We start from the raw sequence: 12,419 nt of genomic DNA on the forward strand, positions 1-12,419 counted from the left end.
AATTGGAAAGTTTCAGTGGGCCTTAAGATAGAAAGAATAACCTGTCTCAGAATGAATCCTTAAGACCAACCAGAATAATAAGGTAAAAAGTTCCTGAGTTTGTAATATATGTCAATGTTTGGTAGCATACAAATGTAAATTTGCTTCTTATATGATGCTGTGCACATTGATTTCTATGACTTTTTAGGAACTATAGCCAAAGAGAGCATTTTGCATTTTTGAGAAATACAGTAATTTTACTGTAGGTTTTAGACCATTCCAGTGTGTTGTGTTAGAGTTTTTAGGTACTGAATTCGTTGCATGAAAAGGGAATGTTTCTATTTTGCCACCACCATTATGTTATCTTTTCCAGTGCAATTACAAGCTAATTCAGTGCTCTTTGTGTTGGACTAATAGCTTCTGATTCGCTGCTGTCACCCAGTACCTCCTCATGCTCTTTCAATACCATCTGCAGTGCCCCCAGCACTTACCTAGGGTGAGCATTTTTCTCTAAGGAGAGACTCATCTTTGGCAAATCATTAATGGAACATCAAAAAGATCCCATCTGTTAGAGTTACATATGGCTAAGATCAGAATTATCAAATATCTCATTTTTTCTTTATTCCCTTTTTCTTTTTTTCCTTTCTTATCCACACAATAAATGTAGTTGTCAGCAGGATAAGTTCATGCGCCGGATAAGGTCACAATTTCATTTAGTGACAACTTCCAACAGTAGGAACTTACAAGGTTCGATTTATTAAAGAGTCAGAAGGGATAAGATCACTGCATGGCCAGCCTGATTTATCAGGGTTTGACTGGAGTACTTGAATAGGGAACATCGTATTTCAAGTTTATGTACAAAACTGTAGTTTAGTATGTGTTGTGACTGTATGACTCAAACATGGAGAAGGAAAATTAGAAAAAGTATCTCTATAAGGCAATTTGTAGTCACCAACCAAGAACAATCATTTCCTGAGCCAAAACATACTTAGAAATGGATCAATATAGCATAATATAAATGGTGCTATTTGTCTCAAAATGCAGATGAAACGTGGTTATTAACGCCTGAGGAAGCACACAGTGGCAAGACTGCAGTTTGGCTGTGAAGATAATCAGCAGTGAAATGATCTAACCCTCTTATGTGTGTAGCAGGCAGCTGTCAAATGGTTAAACCATAAAATAGCAAGAGCTCTGCCATACTTCAGCCACCTTGGCTGACTTTGAAAATGTTTGGAGATTTTTAGAATCTTTGAGTGCTTTTTGAACTCAGCATGACTTCGGGGCTGTCCATGTTTGATACCATGATGTATAATGTCTTCCAACCATGAAGAAAATATAAATATGGGTTCTGACACTATAGCCTTCTGCTATAGTATGGTCTGATAAATATTATGAGCTAATTCATGTGATCTGCTTTAAAATTTGGTTATATATTTAAAACCAAGTTCAAACCTACCAGAATTGTACTTTCAGCTAATGCAATATGATCTTCTGTCGTCTCATTTACTTGCAACTATGTCCTATGAAATCTGAGCCTTGAGTTAAGGGATGTTCTGTAAATACCTTATATGTTTATATCATCAACTTAATGCTGAATTCAGGTGAAGCATGATTGCTGATAACTATTCTAAAAAACTCACATCTGTCTGTTCCCCTTTGGTGTGCTACTATGTTCATATCCTTTGCTTTCTAAAGAGGCATCAAAAAGACCATATTAAAAAAATACAATGTCTTGATAGCACTTTCAAAGAAAAAGTATTTGAGGGCATCTCTGGTGATTTTAAGTATTTCTCTCCACCAGTGAATTTCTTTTATTTAGGCCAAAAAGTGGGTTGATATTTTTAAAAAGCTGTGGGATGTTTGGTAGTGATTTCTGACTTAGGGCCTTTTTTTTTAAGTGAAGCTATCATAAGTCTTTGAGTAATCACAGACTTTTAAAAGTATGCATTATCAAGAAGATAAGAGAAACAGCCCTGAGCACTAACAATATTATCTTTTACCAAAATTGATTAGTCCGTCCTATGTGTCTCAAATATTTTCTGTGAACTTACCCAGCATGTTAAAAAATCAGGCTTCTTTTTGAAGAATAGCTGCAAAAATATGAACTGGGCAGAGAAGAACATTTTTTATTTTTTCATCCCGCTCCATATTCTACAGATGAGGTAATGTATGTGAACGTATTACATAGAAGGTTGAACAAGTGAAATGGATGCTTATTGTAATACAAAGAGCAGATACATATTAAGACAACTCTCTTTTGTCTCCAGAAATCAACTTCAACTATACTGAAATTGAGATACATTGGATCATCAAAATTTTCATCCCATCAATTGTGTTCCATTTGTATTTTTCAAATATCATCTGTCACAAACTCTATTAATTACCAGGGAATAAAAGAATTTTTAAAGAAATTTGTAGATTAAAATGTTTATGTTTCTGTTGAGGTGAAATACATTATCAAGGAGAAACCTACTAGGGGATAATTTAATGCAAAACTGTGTGATATTGGACTATAAATGCAATGGGAATATTAGGGAAGAAAATTTAGGTTTTCTCTAGAATTCAGAGAAGCTGCATGAAGGAGAATAGCTTTGGGCTTGACCTTGCAACATTAAAAGGGTCTATTAAGGCAGGCAGGAATAGGGTGTGTCTGCCAGATAGCAGGAACCATTCTCAGAAAGTTATGGGGGAGCTAAACTGGAGATGAGGAGGAGTGGATGGGGAAGAAGGCTCTTTTGACTGGAGGGAAGAACACATTTGGGAGAGCAGTAGAACACAAGAGTTAGGCAAATATTGTGGAGCGGTGTGGATGGTATTAAAATTCAGGCAGATATGTTCAGTTTGGGATGGCCAAGAAGTAGCTAGTGAAGGAACTTGCATAAATGGGTAACATGATGAAAGTGGAGTTTTAATAAGTTTATCCTGGCAGAGATTTGGAACCTGAATTGGAGCTGTAGAATCAATTGAGGCTGGTGGGTTGTCTTCATCTGAGTTGATTAAAACCTTAAAAATGCTGATAAGAAGGGTGAATCCAACAGCCAATGGAAAAGAAAATAAGTCAGGATATGAGGAGTGATTTGGATAAAGGTGACAAAGAGGGAATGTGACCACAGGCAGACATCAATGAATGGTTGGATGTGATGATGGAAGTATATGGACATGCTCTTAGAATTCTTCAATTTCTTTTTGGTGAAGTAGTAAATATTTATCAGATACTTTGCATATTGTTAATCCTCACAGCAGCCGTTTTAGAAAGCTATTGCAGTTCCTACTTTGCATGCAGAAACTGAAGTTCAAAGGGTTAGGTAACTTGCTAAGGATCCCATGGCTTATTACAGTTACTCTTCTCTCATTCAATTGTGAACCCATTCCAGCATGTATCCTGGTCTACCATTTTACAAAACTCCTTTCACTCCAAATACCTGTGATCGCCATCTCATCCAAAGGAATCTTTCCAGTTATTCCCTTCCCCTTCCCCTTTTCCTTCCAATTTTCCTTCCAATCTTCCTTCCTTCCTTCCTTCCTTCCTTCCTTCCTTCCTTCCTTCCTTCCTTCCTTCCTTCCTTCCTTCCTTCCTTCCTTCTTTCCTTCCTCTTTCTTCCTTCAACAGAGTCTTGCTCTGTCACCCAGGCTGGAGTGCAGTGGCACAATCTTGGCTCACTGCAACCTCTGCCTCCCATATTCAAGCAGTTCTTTTGCCTCAGCCTCCCGAGTAGCTGGGATTGCAGACATGCACCACCACGCCCAGCTAATATTTGCAGTTTTAATACAGAGGAGGTTTCACCATGTTGACCAAGCTGGTCTCAAGCTGGTGATCCAATCACCTCAGCCTCCCAAAGTGCTAGTATTACAGGCATGAGCCACCATGCCTGGCCTCCAGTTCTTTTCTTACTTGCATAAATTTTCAGATTCCTTGATTGATTCCCCTCTCCTTCATATTCTCAATCAACCCCCTGGTGTCTATGGTACTATATCCAATTTCTTTTCTATGACTCTTGCCAGTTCTCCTAAAGTTTCTATGCCTATTCCTTCATCACTATGCCTTTGAAGGTCTTTAGAATTCTGTCCTAGGTCTTCTTATTTATCATGATATACTCTTTAATCCTATGGCTTGTATTACCATATACAAGGTGTTTTTTTAATTTCTGAATAAATGCCAAGACCTTGCTTCTAGTTAAGACCTTGCGTCTGGGCCCCAGGCCTATACTTGCCTACCTAAAATCACCTATTGCCTTCTTTTTTTTTTTTTTGAGACGGAGTCTTGCTCTGTCCCCCAGGCTGGAGTGCAGTGGCGCTATCTCAGCTCACTGCAAGCTCCGCCTCCTGGGTTCATGCCATTCTTCTGCCTCAGCCTCCCAAGTAGCTGGGACTTCAGGTTTCACCATGTTAGCCAGGATGGTCTCAATCTCCTGACCTTGTGATCCGCCCGTCTCGGCTTCCCGAAGTGTTGGGATTACAGGCGTGAGCCACCGCACCTGGTCACCTATTGCCTTCTTTATAGCTACTTCAATATCAACATTACCAAACTATAACTCATTATTTTACTCTTAATTCTTGTTTTTCTTTCTGTGTTCTTCTATCTTAACAGGAACATGGCCGTTGGCCCATGTACCTAAGTGAGATACTTGCGTAACATTCTAGGATTCTCTCTGCCCTAAGTCCTAAAATCTAAACAATCACTAAGTTCTATGACTTTTACTTCCCAAGCCATATGGATTTTATTTCATGGAATTCATCCAGGTTCAGGCTTGTTTTGTTTGTTGCTTTATTCTTTGGCCTAACACACTGTCTGATACTTAGTAGATACCCAATAAATGTTTATAGAATAAATGAATGAATAAACAAATGAATGAGGCATAAAGGAATAAATAAACAAATCAAATAAGAATTGGAGCTTTTCCATCTTATTTCAGAATATCTAATCTTTTCAAGTCAAACATCTATCCTTGGATAAAATGGTTTGAGGACCTAAGTCTCTGGCCCACCAGCCCAGTGCCCTTCTAATTCTCATAATATATTGTATCTAGGGAAGGAAAATTGCTATCATGGACTGTCAGTGTTGAAAAACACCTTAGCGAGTTGTGAGTGCAAACCACTCTTTTAACAATGACAAACCAAAGACTCAGAAAAGATATAACTTATTTGAGGCCGTTCAGCTGGTTATTGAACAGAATAAGTATAAAAATTAATCTTCTTACTTTTAGTGCAGTAATCTTTTCTTTATTTCATGAAACCTGTTAATTTTTGGAAAAAATAAAATATCGTACTCTTAAGCAATATGTAAGTTAAATATAACTTCTCTTTATACAGTGTTTTATTTCTTTTGCTATCATTAAGCTATGTAACCTTGGTAGAATATACATGCTAATTATTTGCACTATGCTTGTAGTTTTTAGAAATGCTATTGTGAATAAATGTTTTTATTTAACTATTTCAGCATCAGAAAGGTTTTTTCTAAATCCTGAAATAACTTGTTGGCAAGCAAGAAAGGAGATGGGGGTATTCTTGCTTGTCTAGTAAAGTTGAAAAGATTGACTTGATAATTTGAGCAGTTACTGGACTTTCTGTTGTAGCCATCTTTTAAGAGCTTGTAAAAGTATTTTTGGTCTGCTTAAAATTTTAATGGATAATCAAAGACACTTCAGAAACTTTGGAGACATTTGGATATCACTTTATGATCTGCCCCAAGTTTGTAGTTCTTAATCCATTAAAAGACAGAGCTGCTTGTAAATCCACAGGTATAGATAAGGAGTCACTGTTTGACTGAGTCTGAACCCTTTTCAAATGAAATATGTCAGTGGCAGAAAGAGAGGATGAATTACTTTTTTAAAGGATTTTCAAAGATTCTCATGATTCCTCTGGTATCACTTAAATGTGACATGACTGGTTTTTTAGTGTGTAAAAAGAAGCAAATTATTTGGGTATATTTTTATGTAGAAAAGAAGATTTTTTAACTTGTATTTAGCTGAGAGATTGAAATGTATTTTATTTTAAATGGTAAATTGTAAATAAACTGTTTTAAATGTAAATACGTATGGTTGAAAATAATACTGAGAACCCCTAGCCGATAGAAATTAAACAGTTTATTTTCAAATAAGAAAATTATCCTAAATATTTCAATAAAGAATGTGAATATGCATATATTAAGTCGTGTTGTCCCACTGGTTCCTCTCTGACATCAGAGTAGATTGTTATCTTTGTGCTCTGTCTCTGAGGGTGTTTCTATAAAGGGTCTCTGATTCCAATACATTAATCAAAAAGATTGCACAAAGATGAAAAACATTTTCAGAGGAAAATCTCATACATGGATTTGTTATTCTGTATACAGAAAACAAATTATTGTCTTTCCATAGTTTCTGAACACTGAGTAAGCATCAGGATCTAGTACTTAGGCATTAATGTGTTATTTCCTATACGTATTCTATTTATATCTTTCAGACGTTCAGATTTATTGAATCTTTCTGGGCTCATTTTCCTCACTGCTGATCATCATTAGCTATTGATATACCAGAATTTCAAACGTTGGAGAATGTTTGTTTGTCTGAATGTAATGTGTTCTTCCATTTTCAGTGTATTTTTCAAGTGGTAAAGAAAGAGAGTGTGAGAAGAAAGGCGAATGGAAGTGTTGTCCTTGAATTTAAATTTTTGACTGGGAACATGACATTTTTATGAACATTGCATCTTTATTGCTCAGATATAGATAAATTTAAATTTTACCATGGACACAATTTAACCATTACCGAAATATTTTAGTTGATTGTAGTTTATATACTTTAGTTTTGGTTTTCAGGATAAGCAATAATGAAAACATGAAAAATAATGTCTGGTATTTAACCTATTAAAAGGAGGTGACACTAAATAGAGAAGTAAAGAAGAGATAGAATTGAACTCAGGCTGACAGTGTTTCTTTTAAAAAAAACCTCAAGATTGAATCTGTGTATTTAAAGATAGCTACTTACTTGAAGAGAAGCTAAAGCCAGATTAAGGCAACAATTTCATATGTTACCTGTCATGACATATAGCATTTAGAAAATGTAATTACTAGGCCAGGTGCGGTGGCTCACGCCTGTAATTCCAGCACTTTGGGAAGCCGAGGAGGGTGGATCACCTGAGGTCAGGAGTTCGAGACCAACCTGACCAACATGATGAAACTCCATCTCTACTAAAAATGTGAAATTAGCCGGACCTGGTGGTGCTTGCCTGTAATCTCAGCTACCTGGCAGGCTGAGGCAGGAGCATCTCTTGAACATGAGAGGCAACCTGGGCAACAGGAGCGAAACTCTATCTCACAAAAAAAAAAAAAAAGAAAGAAAAAGAAAATATAAGTACTGAATATATTCTATTCTATTTTTCTCAGCTTTCTATTCTATATGGATTTTCATTGACATTAAAATTGATGCAAAAGTAATGGTGGTTTTTGCCATAGTTTTGCACCAACATAATATTTCTTCCTATTTCATTCCTTCCCATTCTCATGTCTGCTGTTGATCAGGCTGAAAAGAAATAACATTAATAAACAACGAATTTAGGTTACTGAGATAAAATCTTTAAAATATAAACATTTCAGTATGGTGATATGGCATGGTAATACTCTTTGGGGAATAAATATCCTAGATTTAATTATTTCAAAGAGAGGCTACAAGTCCTGATTGTGATTTTTTTTTCTACCTATCTTAAACAACATTTAACCTAATTGGCCTTTTTTTTTTTTTTGACATATTGAGGCCTTCTTTTATTTGTTTGTATATTACTCCATTCGTTTATTTCTTAAGCAAGCATTTAATGAATTCCTACTTTATGCAAGTGTGTATACTGTCTTTACTTCCTATTTCCCTTTATAGATTCCAAAATATTACTCTGGAGTAAATGAAAGGAAGAAGACCTTCCAAAACTGCTTATTTCTAAAGTGTTTTTGTTCAAACTCTTTTGGTACAATAGAATTCTATTCAGTATACCAAATACAGAAAAACAAGTAAAAACTTCATCTAAACATTTTTTATTTGAAAAACATGCCTTGCTATATATTGTACACATAGCCATGTTACCTATTGAAACTGGTAGTAATTTCAGAAAATTACCAAGTACTTAAAAAACTCTCCAGATATTGTTGTTCGAGAGTCTTGAATAAATACAAGAATTTTAACGCAAAATGATTGTCCTACTGTTTCTTGTCTATCTGTTTTGTCATTAGATCAGTGCTTTCTAAGGGAGTGTTATTGTTTCTGGTTCTAAAAGACTTAACTAAAAAAAATTGACTTCAGTAGATGATGTGTGTGAAAAGCTGAAAGGAAGAAATTGAACTAAATTTGAATACAATTATAAGGACAACTTTTATTTTCCTCTTAGGATAAGATGAGTTGTTTTTCAGACAAGCGTAATTAATTCTCTTTATATGAATCCTGAGAATATCATGTGTGTAAAGCAAACACACAAAAAGAGGAGGTGGCTGCTGTTAAAGTACAAGTGGAAGTATTCTGAACACTTCTGTTTCATTGTCTGCAGGAGAGCTGGAGGTGTTTCAGAAAGATGGGGAACGAAAAATTCAGAGTCGACAGCAACTTCCGGTGGGAACAACCTGGGGGCCGTTTCCTGGGAAGATGGACTTGAATAATAATTCTTTGGTATGTGGATATTCTGAGATGGTTAATATTTTGTCATGAATGGTTAATATTTTGTCATAGCTCAGAAATTATCTCTGCTTGCTTTCCAGTGAAATCACTAAAAATAACCATTTGTTTTTTCTTTTTCATGGATGGCAAAACTTGGATACTTTTCAAGTGGTTTGTGTCTGACAGTAATATATACAGAATTTATACAGAAACAGGTTACTCATATTAAATTGTGGCTAGTAAGGTAATATATAAGGTTATTGCTTTATCTGCTTAGCCAGACTAAGACTGTTCACATTTAATAATATATAAAATTGCCTTTATTTTTCAGATGACACAAATTGTCATCCATTACAGGTTTACCTGAAGAACAAGAAATAAACAACTATGTTTTTCCTTGGTAATACTGTTTGTACCTTTAAAAGCAGGGATGAATGATCGGCATTATAACTTTTGTTGTTCAGTGTTTTTGTAAAAGTTCTGAGAACAGAAAGTCTATCTCTTGGTGTGATTATGTGGATTATTGATTAATTAGATGTTTTAAAAGTAATGGAGACCGGGCACAGTGGCTCACGCCTGTAATCCCAGCACTTTGGGAGGCTGAGACGGGTGGGTCACTTGAGATCAGGAGTTCGAGACCAGCTTGGCCAAACCTGGCAAAACCCCATCTTTACTAAAAATACACACAAAAAAATTAGCCAGACGTGGTAGCAGGTGCCTGTAGTCCCAGCTACTCAGGAGGCTGAGGCAGGAGAATCGCTTGAACCCAGAAGGCAGAGTCTGCAGTGATCTGAGATAATGCCATTGCATTCCAGCCTGGGTGACAGAGCGAGACTCCGTCTCAAAATAATAAATAAATAAATAAATGTAATGGAAAAGTAGGTAGTTTGGTTACATTTAAACTTTATTTCTTAATTGGATATATTAGTTTGCTATTCCTGCCTCAGCAACTCACCACAAACTTTGTGCCTTAAAACAACATAAACTTACTATCTTGCAGTTATGGAAGTCAGCAATTCAAATTGGGTGTCACTGGGCTAAAAGCAAGGTGTCTACAGGGCTGAGCTCCTTTTCAGATGCTTTACGGGAGGATCTGTTTTCTTCCTTTTCCAGTTTCTGAGAGCTGCCAGTGGCCCTTCCCTCATAGCCCCCCTTCCATCTTCAAAGCCACCAGCGTCTGACGGAGTCTTTCTCACGTCCACATTCCATCTCTGACTCTTCTGCTTCCCTCTTACACATTTAAGGACACTTAGGATTACACTGTCCACCTGGGTCATCTAAGCTAATTTCTCTTTATTAAGGTCAGCTGATTAACACCCTCCATTCTATTTGCTTCCTTAATTTCTCTTTGCCATGCAAAGGAATGTTCACAAGTTCTAGAGGTCAGGATGTAAACATCTTTGCAAGGAGCTATTCTGCCTACCACATGGCATAAAAGAAAAACAACAGCTGAAAACCTCTCTTATAACAAGTGATAATACAGGCGATGAAATTTGGGAAGAAAAATGTTTAATATTCCTTAGAGAATCCAGACATTTTATAAGTATTTATTCCACTGAAAGTCCTTCTCTCTAAATGCCATTTATGTAGGAAGAGTCTTATGACTTTTAAAGGACTCTATCTATGCTAAGGGGATGTAAAAACTCCCAGACTGGTTTTGACAGATGTACTGGGTTCAACAACATTACATTCCTTTTTTGATTTATTGCATGAAGGAAATCCCTTCTTCAAATAATTACATGAAAGAAATTGATACGTGTGGATCTCTGTTTATTCAGTGCCATGTGGATGTGACAGAGGTTGTTGGTTCAACTAAAAGTAATGATTAGAATAAATAGGAAATATTTGTGTTACCAAACTTTTAAAGAGTGCATGAGATCCCAGGGGTACATTTATTACTTTATAAATTCATGTATTTATCCATAAAAGGATGAAATAGGGGTTTTCACATGTATTTAAGGACCAAACAAGCTGACTTTATAGTCCAGACCAAATGTTTAATAATCTGGGCAATTTGTTCTAGGTGGACCCGTGCAGCTACTTCAAAAGAGATTTGTGATATAGCCACAAAATGCAGGCCTCAGTTGGTTGAGTTGTATTAACAGATTGTTCTATTGATTCCTTTCAGAGAGCAGTATTAACTATGTCCATGTCTCAAGCTAATGAATGTTAAGAAAGGCAAGGGAAGGATCGCCTAAACATCAAAGGTTGAATTAAATGCTATTCTGAACTTATTTTATCTGGGAGTTTCTATTTGTCTTCTAGCATTGCTTACTAAACGTCATAAGCTATATCATATTTATCTTATTTATCACAGTGTATCAGATACCAATGCAACCTTTAATCATTTGAATGATATTTCTTCAAAAGTGTACCTACACTGTATCAGCTATAGTTGATGTGCGAGATGAACATTTTTCAGTTTACTATATTAAAAGAATATATTTATTACATGCTAATTTTGATTAATCTTGCTATTATTCTCTGTATGTATACAGAATGGTAGTTTTATGACATTTTTACCATATGCTAATTCGTGATGGATGGAAAATAAACCTATCTGAGAAAGTTTGATTTTTCATTGAAATAATTTCTGATTTTTAGACAGTTGATGTCATTTTGCTGTTTTAATAGTTCTGTATCACTGTAAAGCTATTTTATGCTATATTTAATTTTTAAAAAGGAGTTTATATATATGAAATTTTCAGAATTTTTGATACTATTTAAAACGTATGAATACTCTCTAGATTATCAACAATTGGGTAATGGGTGATTATTTAGAAAACAATTTTAATACTTCAGTTTTCTTCTTTTGTCTTAGGGTTTAAATATCAAATTATTTTATTTAGTTAAAATACAGCATTTTTCCTGATTTTAAAATTTAGTTGCCTCACTAAATTTTCAAATGTTTTTCTTTTGAAATAACATCCTCTTCCAAAATTTACTTCTGAATTTATATCATTAAATACTACTAGTATTATTATTCCTACTGCTGTTACTACTGTACATCAAATTGGTTAACATATATGACTGGAAAATGGAAATAGATTAGTTCATTTAATCCTCCAAAAAACCTGTGAATTTGGTTCTATCATAAATCACATTTTACAGATAAGAAAATAAAAATTCTCACTTCTGATTCCAGAGTCTCCTTTTTTAAAGACTCTGCCACACTGCCTTCTCAGTATAACATCTGTAACATGATTTGAGCATGATAAAATTGTTGATGATTTGTTAACATGAATCATAAATTTATAAAAATCTCTGGGAGGAAATATGCAAAAATTAGAAATATACCTGTTTTTTCCCTTGATGGGCAAAATATTTGTTATGTAATTAGACAACTTGAGCAGTTAAAAATTAATTGAAAGACTTCTGGAGTTTTGTTACCTCTTCATAATTTGGACAGTACTATAATATGTATTTGATATCATAACTATTCCTTATAATAAAATATAGAGTCTACCCCTTCCCTACCCAACCTTGAATCAAATTTGGATTAGTGCACTCTCTTAAATTGCTTATTCGCCAACTGATGTAATGTTACTCCGCTCAGACTCATGGTGTTGGCTCGGGAGATTTGGCTCACTAATTAATCCAACACAGTAATTAATTGAGTCGCCATGCCAGATGTCAAATCCTTTTTATATCTTTCAAGTCCCCATCTTCAAGTACATTAGCAATATGCCACCTTCTGCAGGAAGGCTTTGCAGACCAGGCATTTAGATGTATATAGAACATTTTTAAAAACACAGAAACACCAAACAAATTGGTTTGACAAAAAGTTATTCTTAGAATTATGTAACACACTGAACATAGAAATAGAGTATC

General features: G+C 35.2%; 1 protein-coding gene across 12 annotated transcripts in view; it reads left to right on the forward strand.

Moving 5' to 3' along the window:
- ZFPM2 (zinc finger protein, FOG family member 2) overlaps nt 1–12,419 on the forward strand; it is a 503,820-nt gene that overhangs the window by 243,846 nt on the left and 247,555 nt on the right. For all 12 annotated transcript variants that reach the window (XM_073999280.1, XM_073999283.1, XM_005563905.5 and 9 more), the window contains one exon: nt 8,482–8,600. In XM_073999280.1, the coding sequence (XP_073855381.1) occupies nt 8,482–8,600 (119 nt within the window). The remainder of the gene's footprint in view (nt 1–8,481; nt 8,601–12,419) is intronic.

This window comes from Macaca fascicularis, chromosome 8 (assembly GCF_037993035.2).
Source record: "Macaca fascicularis isolate 582-1 chromosome 8, T2T-MFA8v1.1".
NCBI lineage: Eukaryota > Metazoa > Chordata > Mammalia > Primates > Cercopithecidae > Macaca > Macaca fascicularis.